General features: G+C 41.2%; 1 protein-coding gene across 2 annotated transcripts in view; it reads right to left on the bottom strand.

Moving 5' to 3' along the window:
- Positions 1-20,243, bottom strand: part of LRP8 (LDL receptor related protein 8) — a 197,035-nt gene that overhangs the window by 40,460 nt on the left and 136,332 nt on the right. For both annotated transcript variants that reach the window (XM_069788705.1, XM_069788706.1), the window contains exon 4: positions 5,597-5,725. In XM_069788705.1, the coding sequence (XP_069644806.1) occupies positions 5,597-5,725 (129 nt within the window). The remainder of the gene's footprint in view (positions 1-5,596; positions 5,726-20,243) is intronic.

Raw genomic sequence — 20,243 nt, 5'->3', positions numbered from 1 at the left:
GCCTTGCTCTCTCTGTTGAGCATCCCAGAGTCCTGTCAGGAAGAACAAGTGATATGTGCATTAAAGGGGTTCAATGCCCATTTCAACTGTTGCAGGATGGTAGCTCTTCCATCCTAAAGCCATGCTGAAATGCTCGCTGCATTCCTGAGTGGCTGACAAAACACTGGTTAATATCTCTCTTAGCAGAGATTTAACAGTTCTGCAGTAGTTAGCAAAGTCCAGACTGACCCCAAGTTGTGATGCTTTAATTACAGTCTCTCATATTTAATTTCTCTTTTAGTCTCAGTAAACATGTTCCTAAGCGTGTCCAATCAATTGTGACAAAGGTTAGGTACAGTGGGAGTAGAAAACCTCAACCAGGGAAATAACAAAGAGGATGCCAGCACCTCCAAGCCAGCAAATTCAAGACTACTCTTACGTTATTAACTGTTGATGTCTATTTTAGACATTTAGAGGACTAAACCCGACCTATGACTGCAACACACTTGGTATTGTAAAGACACAAATTACTTCTGCTCCAAAGAACTGAAAAATAAGGATTTTTTTTCTTTTTATATACTCTTTAATGTTAAAAAGACAGATATTTGCATTTTCAAAAGTTGTCTGTTCACTGGAAGTTAGTGGACTTAAAGCCTACCTGCTGGAAGTAAATTATTTAGGCAGACAGGCACTTAGCTACCTACATGCAAGGATTAATACCTGCAATTAATCCCTGGGGCAATTACAGTCTGTACAGACACAAATCTGGATCCCTATCACTGGTGCTTTAACTACTGCAGGTTAAGTAATTCACAGCTTCCATTGCTTCCTTGGGAAGTTCTTCCACAGGGTGAAAATCACACCATTTTTTCTCTTTGTTCATGGGTCAACAACAACAATAAAGTGCCTTACCACTGATAATGGCTTCCAAGCAGTATGATGGGGTCAGTGCCTGGACTGCTTATGAAAATAACTGCTTTCCTAATACTGGTACCAGACTCGGCCTAACAGGCCAGCACAGGCTGTTTTACACATCTCTATGGAAGTTTTTATTTTAATGGATTTCATCTATCAAATTGTTTTCTCACTCCTGGCATGGCAAACAGGACCCTTATTTCAGACGAATACAGTCTGCTTTGCTTAATCCTAAGGCTAGCTTTTTGTACGGCTGGATTGTACAGGGGGAGATGAGGAACTCAGAGGAATTATTTTCACTTATCCATTGTTTGAGATGATGCGGGTTTTTTTCATCATACCTGCACTCAGGTAAGTCCAGAGGTTGCTAACTGCAGCTGAACCCTTTTTGTCTAAAGGGGGTTACACAAGGACAGCATACAAGACTGCAAATTCCCTCCTTCCTTGAAGGAAAGATATTCTAAGCATTGCTGTGACAAACTTTTATCAGATCACACAGGGTGCCAATTGAAACAGCAAGTATTCAACAGTGACCAAAAGCAAAGGAGAGGGATGTAGAGCACCAGTTTGTTTCCATTCATGCAAGATGATGCACCAAGGACGTGGCTGATACAAAGCACAAAGGAGAACCCTACCCAAACAGAAGATTCTGTTATTCATATTCTATACTTTTGCCCCTGAATTTCTCAACAGCAGCGTTCTCCCTCCAGCTGGCTGTGCCAGTGCCTACACTGACTATGCTGGATAAATTTCACATTGATTCAAAAAGCAACTACATAATTCTGAGAAGAAAAATCCACCAAGAATTATCAAATCCAGAACAGTATCTGAAAAGCAAGTTGTTGGAGGCCAGAAGCAGACATAGAAGGAAGAACCATAATGCACTGTTCTTACAGTTTTGGATGATTCTACCACCATAGCCATTGTTTTCCTCCCCTGCACTCTCCTGCAACAGATCCTCCCTTAACTTGGGCGTGTGAACATTTTGATATAGGGACAGGCACTTGCACAGCCTCAGCACAACCAAGCCCTGCTCCTGTATCAGGATACCAGCACAATATTGTTAGTGGTACAAATTACCAATGCAGAAATGGAGGCTCAAGTAATGTTCATAAACTCCATATTAAGTTCTTTTGAAGAATTACAATACTAAGAGCCAGTTATTGCTACCAGGAAATAGGAGTATCCACAGTTAAAATATGTTTCAAGTGTCATGTTAGCTTGAAGTAATAGCCTAATTAACATGGATTTAGAAAGAGCTTAGGGTTTTTGTTCGGGATGCCCACACAGTATCTTCAAGTCGTCTTCCACTTGTTTGTTGCACATGCAGGCTCTCACCATAGAAATTATCCTGAGCACAACTAAACTCCCTTCCAAACATTTATCCAGAATGATGTGTTATTTATAGACAAGTCGGTCAGCTCCGTGAGAGGTGCAGCCTTAGCTATGACAGGGTGCTCTGCTCCAAGGGGCTGCAGGTGACAGTGCTGAAGCTTCTTTTAAAATGAGAACAAAACATGAGTGCAGAGGTTAAAAAAAAAAAAAAAAGAAAAAAAGGTCTGAACCTAGGAACAGACTTTTTTTTTTTTTTGTCAGGATACTGTCTGCTGCTGATATAAGAGAAAACAGATAAAGGAGGATTCTAAACAGAGAAGAAATAGGAATGTTAACAGAGTATCAGTAGATAGGCTTAGTGAGGTTTATCAGATTTGGATAAAAGAGAGGATAGCTATAAATCCCCCACAAGCTCTCAGAGTTTAAACAGCTAACACATTTGTTCACATCCATGAGGGAAACACCTTAATTTGACAAGCAACCTCACTGACAATGCTCCCACTACAGCCATTCAGCAGTGCCTCCTGTTTCTTTCTCAAAGTGAGTTTAATGCCTCTGAAAGGTGCTGACTCGACAGATCTTGGGGCTGAAAGCTTCTGATGTTTGTACCCACCCAGGAAGCTCCAAGTCTGCCTGTCAGTGCCTTTCTGCCTGGTCCTCTGGCCAGAGTGGCCCATCCCACATTCAGACTCAGCAGTGATCCCTTGGCGGAGATTGCCAATGTGCACCCACCGAGCTGACAGCCTATGTGGGGACAACACTCAGCCATAAGAAACTAGATCAAAGTCACTACTTCATTTCAAATGAGTTACCCAACAACCATCTGAAGATGGTTGATTTGTCCTTGGATTAAATTTCCATTTTAAGGATCTGCATGTGCACTAAAAACGTGGAAGATAAGCAAGACTAGAGATGCTGAAACATCCAGAAGAGAAACACTCAGCTATTTCTAAATCCATTAATAGCATCATTATGCTGAAATTATGTGGCACTCAGAACATATTTACATTCATTTTGGGGGCTACCTAAAGCCTTGGAAAAAACAGAAGTTCAAAGCAATTTCAAGTAGATTTTTATCATAAATAAAAGACTCCATGAGACAACTCCTACTGATGTAAGCAGCAGCATTAAATTAGCATAGGCAGCCACCAGTGTAAAAATTGTTTTAATTTCACTAACTTACATTGGGAAAAGAATAATTTTTTCAATAACAGTTACAATTACCTTCTGAACTTGTCTCTAACTCAAGCCTCCCATTCAAAGGAAAAAACATGCATATGCTATAGAGAGAACACTAAGAGTTTCATACAGAAAACAAATAAAAGACTTTTGAAAGCTACCAAAACATCATTAGCTTAAAGGACACAGGACCAGGGGTCTAAGCACATCACCAACTTACCGCATCATAATAATTTATTACTTAAGAATTGTCCATGCACACACACTTAATTCCACATGAAACAGGAGGCAACATAAGGCAACCTATGCCTTTTCCGTGCGAGCCAACCCAACTGGAACTATGCTGCACAGGCTCAGCGCAAGCACAGTAACCTGTTACTGTTACCGCTAGACCTCTAAGTCATGTGCAATATGGAATGGAGATGCTTTGAAAAACTTTGTGTCTAATCTGTGGTTAACTGAATTAGTGAGTCACATCAAAACTTCATACTGAGCTTCATACATAACAAACCCCACACTGGGTTTCATTAGCAAGAGTGAGGCCGGCAGGTTGAGGGAAGTGATTATTCTCCTCTAGCTAGTACTTGTTAGGTCATATCTGAAATACTATGTCCAGTTTTGTGCCACCCTGACAGTACAGGAAAGGCATTTGCAACCTGGAGAGGGTCCAGTGGAAGTCCAGCATGATGATTATGATGCTGGAGCATACAACATACAAGGAGGGGCTGAGGGAAATGGGTTTGGTTAACCTGGAGAAGGTTAGAGGGAGATCTTATTGCAATTTTCCAATATCTAATGGGGTGATACAGTGAAGCTGGAGGCCAACTCTTCTCAGAAACACACAGCAGAAAGAGAAGAGGCAATGGGCACAAGTTGTGACAAAGGAAAAAATAAAAAAGCACAAAGAAAAAATATTTTTACAATCAGTGGCTAAATACTGGAACAGGTTGCTCCGACAGTAAAATCTTTGGTAAGATTTTGTGTGATAAAGCTGGCTGCAAAGAAATAAATTTATCCACAGTGTTTTATACAGAACCACAAAATGTTCACATAAAACGTATTTCATTATGCAACTTCAATAAAAAGATATAATGTGGATTATGAACTGGCTAGGTATTAGAGCCCAAAACTCAGTTTTCAAAGGAAGAAACATCAATCTGTGCTTGCCTGTAATCATTCAACCCTTTCACCAGTAATCTGGAAGTAAAAATAACATTGCTGATACCACATGCAACACCAGAAACACTGATGGATGAATGAACAACTACACAGAGCATAAGATACCTTCTTAATAGCTTGGGATCATATGCACACAAAGAATTTAATAATGACAAATAGTTATATAAGAACAGTATTAGAAAGGTGATTTTACTTCTGCACAGACTTTTAAGACTGATATTCCCTAAGTTCTGGTAGTCTGTATAAAAAGAAAGTTGGAAAGTCAGCTGGGATATTGAAGGGAGCCACAAAAATGCATCAAGCAGTCATTCAAAAGAAAATATTTGACAACAAGAAGCATAAAGAACTAAATATGCTCAGTCTATCAGAAAGACAGTTTGAAAAATGGCTTGATTACACAGTGTAGGAGTTTTCACAGAGGGACAACACTGTTAAAGAGCTCTTTCATTCAGTAGAGAAAGGCCTAATAAAAGGCAATGGCCATTTAGGGACTGAATTTAAAACAGTTACAGTAAATAGTATATCATTCTCTCTCTGCCCAGTGAAACCAACATGCTATTAATAAAGAAATGTCCAGGCCTATCTATTATTTCCCAGCAAAAACTAGCCTTAGTCTATAGGGCTACACTCTGCAGGAGGAAGGACACAGCAGTAAGCTGCTGAGCTACCACAGAGGAAGGTTTGAACATTGTTATTTAAGTCCTTACCACATCATCTGGGTATTAACCCTGATAATCATGTTCCAAACTAACTATATTCTGCTACAGTAGTAAAAGAATACTTAATTCTCCATAGAGCTCACTTTATATTCTCCAGCCAGCTCCAACTGGAGAATCCTTCTTTCCTCTCTTTTTCTAAAATTCACCGCTTAGCACTGCAAATGTAGAGTGAATGAATTGGTTGGCAGGAAAAGTCATCCCTTTACATGCAATTTGTAATAGTCACTCTAGGACCTTTATAGTCCTAAAGGGAGATGTTGCATACATATTAAAATATTACTTTAACTCACCAGGAGTGCAACCAGCCTCATCAATACCACTTTCACAATCCTTCTGCCCATCACATCTCCAGGACAATGGGATACATTTGTTGCTTAAGTCTCCACAGCTAATTTTTTCAGCTGGACATACTTGCTTAGCTGGAAGAATAAAATGAAAAAAGAAAAAAAGTTAAACATAAATTCTAGACATTGCTAACATTGTTTACACTTTTAAAGTTACTTTTATTTTGTACGGCTTAATCCTGAGACATATTGTAATGAAATCCCAAGTCAACCTGATTTTGAGTTATGGCTGCTTACATGTCCCATACGTGTCCTCAGAAGAGATCACAACACTTTTACATGGGGAAAAAAAAAAAGGAGAAAAAAAAAAGGAAAAAAAAAGGAAAAAAAAAAAAAGCACCGTTATTTATGTCAACAAAATCCCAGAACCTTAACTTTAAACTCAAAGGAACTGGGGGAGAGGAACAGAAGACAGATTCGTATGCAACTTTTCCTACCTGGCATTTCCTTGCAGGCAGGCTCTTGCTTCTGGCCATCCCAGTGACCCTGAGTTGCAACAAACTGTGCATAGGCCCTGTGGCTCTTTACACACTCTTGGGGCCTGGTGTGTTTCACACCTTCTCCGTGCCATCTCAGACTGTGCATAGGCTAGAAGTGCCCAGCTTTGTGCTGCCACCTTCCTCTCTGCCACATGCTGCTGCCTCTTCACTCAGGTCTTCTTGCACAGGCTACCCCAGAAACAAGGACCTTCCTGTCCTTCCAGCCTGTGCCTGACCCAGCCAATCCCTTCCAGGAACATACTTGTACCAGAACGTGCAAATAAAACAAATACCAGCCCTCACTCCTGTTTTCAAGCTTAACTCAACCAAAATGAACTGACAAGAGTTGCTTCAACTGATCAACAGGGATTTCAACTAAGAACCTAGGGCTGGTTGTTCCGTAGAAGGACTGCAATACTCAGTGTGAGTGAGCAATGCTCAATGCAGCAACAGCACTGCTTGTTTGTGACTGTCTCAAACCTCCAATACACTGTGCTTTTGCTATTAAAACACTAGCACCCTGCACAAAGCAGCAGTAGTACTGGACAAACTACTCTGAAAATACTACCTCAAATTAAGTCAGGAAAAATGAATTGCCTAGTTTTAGTATAAGGGTTTACTTATATGTTTGGTATTGCAAGGCAATTTCTAAATTTAATGATCTAGGCAGATTATGGTCAGTAAAACTGGGGGAAAAGTGGCAAGCACAAGCACGAACTCACACACGCTAAACAAACTTGACTGTAACTGCCTAAATTAAAGGCGACTGTGATCTAAGACACAGAGACACAGGACAATCCACAGAAGCAAAAACCCCAGTACATGCAAGACTACAACTATGAAAAAACAACCTGCCAAATTTATCTGGAACCAAGCAAGCTGTGAAGCTCATTCTCTTATAACTATTTTGCATTGCCAAAATTCCTTCTTTTTATTTTTTTCATACTAGTGTAAAGAGCAAGAGATGTACGTTTATTGTGACAAGGCTGCTTGAATGCATAATGTTCCACAGTTTAAACAATTGTTTAGTATTCTGAAATCATCATCCAGTTTGGCAGGATTTGCTTATTAAACAGACCTATTTCTCTTTTTAAAAAATTACATGTTTTCAAATAGTTCTTCCATTGGTATTAATGATGGCAACGCTATATATGGCTGAGGGTCTACTGAAAAGGGAGGAACCTAAATTCTGAATTAAACTCTCACATTACCCTGCCCTGGTAAAAGTATCTATGCATAGCCAACCAGCTTCCCAAGTGCTGAGCAAAAGAGGGTGAAAATTATACCTTCTCCCTTTCCACCTGCACAAGAAGGCTGTAGAGGGGCATCTTACAGCCCCAAAGCATCAATCAGCCACTTAGAAAGCAGTGCCATTTAATTCCAGGATTTCTCTGTCTTAGCACCTTGAAGTGCTATAAGAAGCAGTTTCTAGAAGCTGAGGGCAACCAATATATCAAGAAAAATTAGGTCCTGCGACAGACAGACAGTTAATGACAGACATAATGAAGTTTCATAACCCTGAGGCAAGACAGCATTTTTGTTCAAATTTGCTCACTGCATACCTAAATAACATTTATGAATGTTGCATGATCTACAGGGGGAGAGATGCTTACATATCCTTTTGATTACTTTACCAGCAGGTCAGTAATAGAAATCACCTGGCATTGGAAAGGCTCCGCAACACCACCCCACCAGGATCAATATGTCTGCCCACTCAGATCCATGCCCTGCCACAGGCCAGGACCCACATCCTGCATATTCCCCTTGGCCCTGGTCCCTCTAAGCTGCAGGTTTATAATGTATGACTGCAGGGACGCTCGGTGGCGCTGAGCACTCGCGTCCTTCCACAGAAGTCAGATAGCACGTCTGAAAACCAGGTCACTTGCCAACTGTGCAAAATGGTGTAAAACAAGGTGCTCACCCTCACCCTCGAGGAAGCTGGCATGCCGAGCTGCGGCCGAGCTGCTCCAGACACCATCCCCTGAGCTGTAAGCTGGGGCGTGCCATCCTTAAACACGCCCAAGAAATTCACGGATACCGAAGTAAAAACAAATTCCGTGGCAGCTGATTGACAACCAGCAGCCCCCTCAAAGAAGAAAAAATGGAGCTAAAAAGGTCTATTTGGCCTAGAAGCTGCACGGCCCCTCAGCACAAAGAGCTTGCACCCCAGAAATACCGCTTCTGCTGGCCACGCCCAGCCCTCACATGCATAGGTGAGAGTCTGGAGAATGCTGCATTGAAAAATAAAAACATGCAGCCAAGTCACTATAGTTTATTTTTAAAACACAAAACCAACTCTGTACAGAGCCACACAAGGATTACAGGCTGCACTCTGGAAGGACAAGCCTGCAGGGGCCAGGGAGGGAAGGCACCAGAGGCCGCACCTCACTGCCATCGGCCCCTCTGAGGAGAAAGGTGGCAACTCTGAGGAGAAGACAGCAACTTCTGGCAAAGGGACAGGGATGGCCGCAGGCCACGTGTATGAGGCAGCACAAGACGCCTGGGGAGGGGAGAGGCATGATGCCTAGCTGTGGGGAAGGGACCCCAACTCCAACAGCAGGGCTGCCTTGTTTCTGAGGGACCCACCAAGCAGCATCGGTGAAAACAGGGCTTTGGAACAAATACCGTACAGAGGGATGATGTGACTGGAGTCTCCAGTAGCTGCCTGGGCTTTGCATTCCTCCATCAAGGCCTCCAAAGCCTCTCTGCTCTGAGGTGCACAGCTCCCCAGCCACTGAAACGCAGCTGCCCCCTCCCAAATGTCTTCACCACCAAATGCTGGCTGCTGAGGAGCCACTTCAGGAGGTCAGGCAGATGGGAGTTTGCTCCTGGGGCAAGGAGCTCACAGCTCCCCTTGACCCTACACATGGCTGTGCGAGACGGAGCACTCGTGCCCTGCTGAGCCCCTCTTCTCCCCGCCATTCAGTTCAAGGTTGAGCCCTATTATGAGGTTCGCTTCTACGCTGCCCCATGCCCTAAAACCAATTTTTATGCCATAAGCAAATACATGCTTAGAATACATGAGATAAAAATAAAATTTCCTCACTAGATTTATTACTCTAAATGGATTTCCATTCTTTTGCACTTTTTTGAAAGTTTGTCTCCTAACTGCATTTGTGTAGTGCATTCAAGAACAAGGTTTGTATTGGACTGGCATACTGGGAGACCAAAAAAAAAAAGTCAGAGACACATTTGTTAATCAGGTTATTGGTTCACATCTCAAAAAGTTGTTCTAGGTCTTCTTGCTCAGGCTATGGTAATGGAATGGAAAATTTGTTTTGATGCCAAGTAGGACCAGCTTTTTCATCTTCACAGTAAATCTCCATTGAGAACTAAGTAGGTCAAGACAGGTGAGAACACTTTCCGCACCCCTGATTTTGAAAAAGGTGAAATATAATTATAAAATGGTATCATAACACAGTGGGATCATTAACCAGCAAAAAGATTATTTATTGGTCACAGTTTAAGTATGGGCATTACTTTTGCTTGGCTGCTGTGGGCAGATGCTTAATAGCTTTGGGAAGCTGAAAGGTTTGGAAAGGTAGGGACAGAAGATTCCTATTTATGGAAAGCAATCTCTGTGTTAATCATCTCGCTGACAGAGTAATTACAGACATTTAAAAAACGTAAATCAAAGCTTGAACTTGCAGAGATGCAGCAACAGAAGCTGCTGTTGGTCACAGTTCATCAAATCTCTGTGTTCCAGTGGTTTCTGCACCCAAGAAATCATTGCATGGAAGCCAACAACTTGTAAGCACTGGCAGATAATGGATAGGGTATCTTGCATAAAACTCAAAGCAAAATTTTGACGAAAATACTTCTGCATTATTTCAGCAAGTTGGGGTTTTTCCTGTCCCACCCAAAGATGCCGCAGCAATGCAAGTGGACTCAGTGTTGTTGTCCACACTATGAAACCGGCTTTTAGCAACTGCAATCCAGACTTAATGTTTCTGTTTCTGCACACTGCTTACACAAACGCAGGCCTTTTAGGTTTACGTGACCAAAATGTTTACTTCCTACTTTCCTCTTCATCCACCCAGAAAGGAAAGGGTTAGCGCTGTACGTGACTGTGAGTGGTCTTACCCTGGATATACTCTGGACCAATACGAGTTATAGCAAGATCTGCCTTTTCAGAAAAGCACCATTAAACAACTTGGTTGAAATGTCAGACACATCAAGACCAATTTATCACAATGAACTGCAAATGCCAAGGATGGACAACAATGGTTTATTTATAAGAAGACAAGAGCAAAGAAGACAAGAAGGTTCCATTTACTCACTACCGCCAACGGCACATTCTTCTTTTTCTTTACAGGAGGCTACACAGTCTTTCAGAGAACCATAGAGCCTAACTGGCGCCCCACTGTTTGCTTCCTCTTGTGCCACTGCTGTGCTTTTCAGGCTCCGGACATCATGTATATTCAAGAAAGCCCAAGAAAACAGAATTGATTTACTTTCAGAAGACCATTTGTCAGGTTCTCACCAAACAGGTACTCTAAGAGCATACACAAAATGTAATTAAGCAGCTTCTACTGGTGGGAAACTCACAAGACTTTTCATCAGCAGACTGAAAAGAACACCCTTTGTGGAAATACATCCTCTTACAGGTTCTGAACACTTTATCTCTACTGAAGTAACTTCCCACCCTCTCTAGACTGCCCCCTGTGTTTTTCCCAGGTTCTTTCAGAGGAAAAATCTCAACCCAAAACTTCATTCTGCAACAGAGAAAATAACATACTAAAATGGTTTAATTAATTTCTGACATACCAATAAATTGTTCCTGCAAAACTTCCACTACCACCTTTATTACGGAACTTAAAATTCCTACCTCCCTCTTTCCTCCAGCAATAGTTTAGTTGTCAGCTTTTTTTTAAAGGAATGGTTTTTAACAAGGACCTCCCCTCCTTTATATTGCCCTTAAATCTTCTTCTGTCATAGCTGGCAGTCCTACCTCAGAGATGTACCAAGAACAAAATAAACGTTCATACTTGCCCATGTACAGGCCTAATACCTCTATGTTTCCAGCCAAAACAAGCACAATTGTTAAATAAGCAACTGTTCAGAAGAGAGGAAGGGAGCTGACAGGTAGAGATCGCTCAGGGAAATTCAGAACTCAGAGTTCCCAATTCCTGGAGAGCTGAGATGCAGAAAAACATCTCAGTCACAAGTTTGTATATATAGTCTCTTTTTTTAAAAAAATATATATGTATGTGTGTATATATATATATATATTTGAATTTATATCCCAATCTACACTCCCGCCTGACTTACATCTCATACTTTCCCATTGAATTATTTAGAGTGCTGTCATGGTTTAACCCCAGTCAGTAACTAAGCACCACACAGCCGCTCACTCATTCCGCCCCCCCCCGCCCCAGTGGGATAGGGAAGAGAATCGGAATGAAAAAAGTAAAACTCGTGGGTTGAGATAGGAACAGTTTAATAGAACACAAAAGAAGAAACTAATAATGATAATAATAACAATAATAAAGTTACAATAATAATAATACAACGATTGGAATATACAAAACAAGTGATGCACAATGCAATTGCTCACCACTTGCTGACTGATGCCCAGTTAGTTCCTGAGCAGCCACCCCCCAGGCCAACTAACCCCAGTTTATATACTGGGTATGACATCACATGGTATGGAATACTCCTTTGGCCAGTTTGGGTCAGCTGCCCTGGCTGTGTCCCCTCCCAACTTCTTGTGCCCCTCCAGCCTTCTTGCTGGCTGGGCATGAGAAGCTGAAAAATCCTTGACTTAGTCTAAACACTACTTAGCAACAATTGGAAACGTCAGTGTGTTATCAAAATTCTTCTCATACTGAATCCAAGACATAACACTATACCAGCTAACGGAAAGAAAATTAACTCTATCCCAGCTGAAAAAAGACAGGTACGTAAGAAACACATTTCAAAATCCATCTTGTGACTTAAATTACTATCACAGCTGAAGGTGTGTCTGCACTGGTATTTTCCTCCCCTTGCCTCTTCTCCCACCTCAGCATGGGTGCTAGGAACACCAGCTTCTACCCTACTCACCCACTAGTTCACTCTCTAGCTCAGGACAGGTTGCTGCTGCCTTAGTGTACTTCACTTAACCCTGCAAGACACATCAGATTTTCTGCTAAAGAGTGTTATATAATCATATTTGTTATATTTAGTTAATCTCCCTCATCTCCTCCTTGTGCCAAGCCAAACCCAAACCAAACAATATCAAAGAGCTTCATTTACAATGAGAAATGTTTGTGTGGGGGAAGCAACGTCCACAGTGGATGCATCTCAGGAATTTCTTTGGCATTGGTGTACAGAGCACACGCACTGTGACTACACAGGAACTCCCCTGAACCCACAGCTTTGCTGGGTGTCTGCGTTTGGATCTATGTATTAGCAATACACAAAGACAGAAGACGTTACAGGGAACGCTAATCAAAGAATTGTTTCTACAAAGGTCAGGATTCTGCAGTGAACTTCCCCTTCTGTCATGTAAAGCAATACGCTACAAGCATCAGCCTGGTGTGATAGCAAGCTTTACGTGAACTTGCAACTTCTACTAAAGCCAGTGCAACTGCATCCAGTAGGAGTATTTGGTTTGCTCACCATATCTGTACTACACATACACTTGAGATCACTGAGACAATAAAGGCAACTTTACATTTCCAGTTGAAACCAGCCCAGGCCAAAACAAATGTCATGATTAGTGGCTTAAGTGAATTAGGATTACAGCACTTGGAGACTTGGAATGAGACCAAACTACCACCACAATTGATACCTTTGTTGACAGAGGAGGCCAACCCCATCCATCTGCTAGCATGGGATGGTCTGTTCAGGTCAGAATTGGGGCATGCTGACAACACTGATTCCCAGGACCTGGGAGCTTGGACTGCTGCTACCTGACTCTACGTTTTTGAGTATGTAAGTACACACTTATGTGCAATAACCTTTGTGGGAGTGTGCAAGGGCAGAGAAATAGTGAAATCCTAGTCTTTCTGCACAAAAAGACAACTAACTTACAGCTGTTACCTTTAAACTTTGAACATAAATTACTATAAGCAACTCAAAAGACAAACTAGGAAAGGCTACTAAGAAACTATACTATAAAGGTCAAGAAATCATATCATAAACAGTATTAACAGTTGACACACCTGATAAATAGTTAGATTCTGTGGTGTGATTTGTTTGATGGTGACTTATGTTCTGAAGTTCCCAGGGGAATGGAAAAGGATTTATGCAGATTTAACTCCATTGCACTGCATAGTACAGCCCTTAAGTCCATTACTGTATGCTTGTAAGAAAGGCTTCTTTATAACAGCATAGGTTAGGAGCCTTCAGTGAGCCTCCAACTCCTCTACCTAGATAGAAACTGGAGGGAGAAAATAAGCTTAGCATACAAAGGGTTCAGCACGTCTAAAATAGATAGCATGTACCTTGCTTTTATGCAGATTATCACACTGCTGATTATCACCTCTGAGATCAGAGTGAAATAATCAGGAATTCAAAATCCCAGGATTAATCCTAATTACTGAAATACAGACTCACTGTCAGAATAAAAGTGAGGTAGCTTTTATAGGAAAAGCATGTTTCAAATACAGACGCTACAAACAACTTCAATGAAGAAAATGATTCTCGGGGTAGTGCCAATAGTTTTTATAGGCAATATAAACTGTATTTGAGCACAGTGTTAAGAGGTGAGATGTTTCTATAGTAGGCTAAAGAGACAAGCGGCATCAGGTTTTATAGTAACAAATAACTAAGCTTAATGTCCCACAACTTGAGTCATCTGCATGTTAGGAACGGATTTCTTTACCCAAGTTCAGAGCTATCCTGGCATACCTGCAGTTTGTTTTTAAACCTTTCCCAGAATACTGAATATTGGCACAGCTCAAGATAGCATGCTGGACAGAAAGGACTAGTACTCTTGGGCTTCCAAGCACATCATTTTTCTTAGATTCATGATTGCTATGTCTTGCTCACCCACTTCAAAAATAAAAATTACCATCAAACTTGGATAAGAAAAGCATTTCCTTCCCTCAGTCAGACTGGCAGGACTTCAGCTGAATTTGTCTTTCTGTTAACACAGCAAATGCTCACTTGCTGCAGTCATCTGAGCATATCTCACCTAATTAATTTCATAGCTTTGCAAGATATTGTTTTGATGGCACTTCTGTTCTCTACCTGATATGCCCAACAGCCCCTGCTGCTGAGAACTAAAGTCCTTTAACTCAAGTAACTTGGCTCATTTTGGGTAAATGCAAATCAATGTTAATTGCCCATGGTAAACAGGAGGTCAAACTGGATGATTTCATGATCCTCCTTGGCCACAAACTATAGGAAACTTGTGATACTTTCAGTAGGAGTCAGGAAGCTTTTTGATTGGTTTTAACCATTTTCATGGTCATACTTTCTAAAATTTCAGAATTTACAAACTAAGATCAGATGTTTAACAACAGTCAGGATATAGGTTGTTGGGCCTCATTAAATTCCTTTTTTTGTTTTAGCTATTTAGCACTTGTAAAATAACAGTGTTTTAATGGTGTCTGTACAATACACAGTGACATTCCCCCACTGTCAAGTCCAGTTGAGCACAGAGACCAGTTTCCCAGAGACTGATGTATATGATACAATAAGGGTTTTCTACTCCCAAACAAACCACATTTCAGTACCTGTCATTACACTCATGAGAACTCAAGAAAATATTGTAAAGGCTTATTTCCTACAGCAGCTTTTATGCCCAAGCAACTTCTTACAGAAGTTCCCTTCCCAGGCGACACTTAACACCTCCGCACAGAGGGTTAGCAATTCCTCAACAAGGTCAGTCCTTGACTGTCTTGACCTTTGTACTCCACCTAGCTCATCCAGCCCAGCTTCTTATGATCAGCAGTACTTCGACGTCTCTTAAATGTTAGTTAAATGTCTCTAAGATTTGTGAGAGATGCATGAATCTTTTAATAAACTTGAATGAGACATAACATAACCCTGGGATTCCAATCCTTACTACCATTTTATACAGATTCTGGACAACAGTAACATAGAAAACAACTATGACCACCACCTACTTGTGGCACAATGGCGCTGGAAGGTGTTGACGCTGTTGCAGAGCTGAGCATGACGGGAAAAACATCACGTAGCAAGGCAGGAAAGGTATACAACAGAAACAAGGTTGGTATAGTCCAACTCCATCTGAATAAAACATTGTTATACCACGTGTAGCCATGTGAGATACCATGAACCACGTGCCACCTCTAAACACTGCATTTTTACATCTTTCCTGACACCACAACCATATGGTCGCTAGAAACATTTATGCGGGTTAATCCAGAGAATAAATTAATACAACCCTGTAATGACAGGCTAGTGCCTAGCTTAATCACTATGAACCACAGCCTTCATTGTTTAGGGGAACAAAAAGGGGATTTTGACAAACTGAAGTCTGAGGCCATCTGCCAATCTTTCCCCTACTTGTAGCAACTTTGGCCCCTTGCAGGTCTTCTCTACGCATGAGACAAATCCATGATTTACCCTGGACTTAAAATGGACAAATGCTGAAGCATTCACGGAAAAATCCTGGCGCAAGAAATTTGCTGCGTACTTCAACTGAATCAGAAATCAAGTCACAGATCATGTTGAGAGTTTGCCAAAATGAGTCCAGCAACTGCTCCATACCAGCCAGTACCCTGAAGGCCAACATTAAATATGGACATCAATCAAAATACATCCTTGCCAACTGTGCCATTTACTTCCTTATATTAAGTCACAAAAGGATATTACTGCTACAGTGGCTTTTAAGACGAGAATAGCTATACAGAAGATTTAGTTTTGTACTTTTATCAGTAGCAGTCATAAGGCAGACTACCCCTTTTAAACTTGAGAGGGATAAAACCTTAACTTACATCTGCTTACAGAAAGAGTTCAAGTACTCATTTACATCAGCACAAAAGTAGCCTCTGTTCGTATTTATGGGTAAAAAAAGTGCAACATCGGAGACTTCAAACAGGCTGGTGCTACAAATGCCACTGAAGCCCATCACGTAGCCGAGCAGCAGGAATGGGCATGGAGTCAGAGTGGCTGGATGCTTCACCCTGCCCCGCTGAAACCCTAACATGCTCCCTCCTTATGAAACCACCAAACCTTCTTGTCCTTCCCTCTGTTCCACCCCTAAGCCAGGGCAGAACTTGTCTTCAAGAGTTGTGACACTAAGACATTATTCTGGCTACCGAAGACCTGAGTTTCCATATTAGAGTTCTTCAGATCATTTTGTACTACTAATAATTTTATTTTCTCTTCACTGATGAGCATCTCTGATCTCAGGGATGAGCTAGTCACGCCCTTAGCTTGGCGCAGTAGAAAGGAAAGAAAAGAAAATATTACTAATAAACACAGGGAAAAACTTAGACATCAAAGTAAGAAACGAGAGCAGCTGAAGAAGAACCTGTTCTCGGTGTACCTAAAGCAACAATGTGCACTGCTGATCTCAAACAGTTTAATAATTTAATAAATTGACAGTTGACTTCTGTTAGTTAGCAAATATATACGCCTGTTAGCAAAACCCAGGACTTGTAATTTTCTTTAGAGATAGTTTTCTAATAGCAAAGCTATTAAATATTCCCTTTTGTGAGAGGCATTTTTTATGCTCTATCAAAAGCAAAGATTAAAAAAAAAATCCAACAATGACATGACTTTGTTTAGGAAGGTCAGTTAAAATACTCCCCTTTTTTTCTATACTGAACATAACATCTTCTTTAAACTGTATTGTTTTTAGAGCTAGTTTGAAAGTGAGTGATGTACAACATTGTCCTGTCACACCGTCTACATCAGTAATTACCCTGTCAGTCTGCGTACACATTGCCAGTTGTAACACAGTTCAGACTTCCCTACTTTTTGCATTAACAGTAATGGGTGAGGTAGGGGCAGGGAATTTGCCTTTCCTGTAGCCCCGAAATCAAACTGAACTCCAATCTTCGGCACGCCTGAGAGCAGAGCTCTGTTCCTCAACACAGATTCGCTACCTCTGCTTATATCCAGGGATGCCTACTGTGAAAACCTAAGTCTGGTTACAGACAGCCTTTAAAATCTATCATGATCCACCGTGTTCCCCCATGATTAGTGATGCATGATGCTTTCGAGGCAATTCTGATTCAGGCAAGCCTTAGGAGAATAAAACACTCAAAGGTAACAGCTGACCCAGCACAGACTGGTAGCAATGTAGCTGGGAATCAGCAAAGTTCAAACACAGACATGCTATGGGAAGAAAGAAGAGTGTCAAGCAAGAAATGAGAGTCAGGAGGTTAAGGCGGCACAAGCTAGGCATGAATGGAAGTCAGCTAATTAACCCTGAGAAATTCAACTTTTGAAAGGAAAACTTGTTCGCTGCCCTAGATCAGTGATTCTGGAGCCTTGTGGGCAAACAGATTTTTGAACAACTTTCAAACTTTCTCACGCAGCCACACAGCTGACAAATTGATGCATTTAGCTGCTGAATACAGCTCTCGGGGCCTACGATGGCCTTGCTGAGCAAAGGTGCACAGCTGGGGAACGACTGCCTTAGCCTTCCTCCACCAAAGCATGACTTATTACAAATCATTTGTCAGCTATGCAGGTATCAGCCTGTCAGCTGTGTGCCTAAGTGGCACAGCCTAATTCTCATTACCTGGGAATCCCATGGGCACACCAGACCCCACTTTCAAGCCTTGACTTACAAAGCCTATCCCTCACGGTCTGACTTCTACAGAAACACAGGTAATAACTATATTCTCCCGATCTGTACTAATACAGTCGTGCTTCTTTCTTTATTCCTAGGCTTTTGGTCCAAATACGTTGCAGCTTTATTAACATCAACTTTCTTCACTAAAGATTCGGTGATAAAATACTCCAGATTGCAGCACACAATAAATCAATCATACCTCCCAGTGTGATTTGTAACTCAGCAGTTTGAAAGCATCTTGGAACAATTTCTGCACAGATACTTTTAGACAAGAGACATTTACTTTTTATTGAATCAAACGTTATTTGACTGTTTTCGGTTTACAGATACAAACGACAGTTTTCTAGACCCTCTTCAAATCTGTGGCACTGGGATCCTGAACTGTTAAAAATTAGTTTCTAAAAAGAATTCATTCTTTTCACTAGCAGTAATCTCACTTAGTACAAGCGCACTAGCCACGGTCACCTTGGTCACTTGTCTAATACTTATACAAGCAGCTGAGCACAGCACCAGGACCGATTTATCTATTTCTCTTCCCTTATATTACTTTCTAGAATCCCCCATATGCATACCAGAGTGCACCATCCTTATTACAGCAAATCCAGAAACAAATTCCAGAAGGCGGCTTATTTCATACACATTCTGGCACATTTAAGCTCTTGACTTCTCTACTTCTTCTGAAGCAAATTAATGCTCAACTCAAAATTAGGTTTTTAAGCACAGTTTAAGAAAGAGTTCACCAGACTGTATCACGCAATTAGCAAAAATCAGATACCAGATGTCAGTCTGAACTTGAAAACAGGAAAAAAATATATTTTGTAACCACTGAAAGCAATTATAAAAATCACTTAAGTTAGAGAAATGCCTCTGCAAAGGTGACTCTGTTTTGCGGGGCCAGTACACAGATCGAGTTGAGAGCACTAAATAGATCAAAGCAAACATCCAGAATGATACTGGGATGAACCCACTGGCCAGCTACCTTGGTAAAAGGAGTCTTGTGGGAACAAAAGATACAAAAAACCCCTGTAATGATCCTCATAGTAAGTGGCTATACGCTGTGCCCATTTAGCAATCGCATAAGCCAAGAAATATGTGGGGCCAACCTCCATCTCCAGTTCTTCCCAGCGAACCCCACTTCTACCAAGGCAACAAGAGAGTACTTAGCCTGTAAACTGAGACGTAAAATAATATAAACTGGCTGATAACAGACATGTAAACTGTATTATACAAATTTTCCTGTGGCGGTACCTGTCTCTCGCTCTTATTACTTAAGCAATAACTAGGAAATTGTCAGATATCCTAGTACTATCCTGAAGATAAGTGTTGTTTGATATCTGATGAACTCCTAATGACTATACTGTTAATTGCATAACCTTCCTTCAATACAGTAACTTTTCTGTTCATCAAGGCCATGGATTAAACAGCTTCTCTGCTTTAGAGTATCCTTGTAATTAATAATATATTCTTCCCACTTCTAAATATAACCTATAATGAGATGCTTTAAAGAATCCAAGCTGCACCTTTCACCAAGTACTTTTGATCAGAAAAAAACGAGCCAGAGTTTGTTCAGACAACAGAGCCTGCTTTAACTGTGACTGTCAGCTTCCCAGTGGGCCCAATCCTGAAAGGCAGCAAGCCTACTTCAAGCAGGTCTCCGCAGCAAAACCTGCCAACAGCAGAAAACACCTTCCTCTAAAACTAGCGTCTCTTTCTATCTGGGATTATTCTGTGCAGATCAGAGTTAAAGGAAGTATATATAGATATATTAGATATAGACAGTATATGTAAGATAGTATGTATAGATATATATTAGATAACTTCTGCTCAGTGAAGGATAATTAACTCCATGAAAACTCTGCCATCAATCTGCCTATCAGGCAGTAAGCTAATACACTGTGCAAAATCTCACCAATTACATTTTCCATCCATGTGACATGTCCTCTCTGACCAAGTTTTTTCCTGGTTTCCATTTGTTGATGAAATACAGATCTCCAAGGAAGGTTTCTTGATACCCATGACTGTCTTTGGACATCTATGAATGATAACCACCGTTGGAGAGGCGGAAGGAGAGTGGCTCTCCCCTGCCCATGAACAAACTACTTCTCCTTAACCAAACAAGGCTATTTATTGCCCTAAAAATTCCTTCCCAGTGATCTGGATGCTCAGCTAATTCCCAGATAGAGTACCTCCCGGTGTCAGGCCTTACTGTGGCTTGCAGCAGCTGGGCCAAATGGCTTTACATATAAACTGTGCAGCTTCACCAACATTTGTTTGCACCAGCTGAGAGAAACTTGCCACGTTTAAAAGCTACAGGACCATTAAAATCAGCCGAATGTTTGCACAGCAAAAGGTTGTCACTTCTACATCAACACCCCTTTAAATGACAGCGTATCTTTAAGACAGGTATCTA

This window comes from Haliaeetus albicilla, chromosome 8 (genome assembly GCF_947461875.1).
Source record: "Haliaeetus albicilla chromosome 8, bHalAlb1.1, whole genome shotgun sequence".
NCBI lineage: Eukaryota > Metazoa > Chordata > Aves > Accipitriformes > Accipitridae > Haliaeetus > Haliaeetus albicilla.
This window is presented reverse-complemented; position numbering and strand designations above follow the sequence as displayed.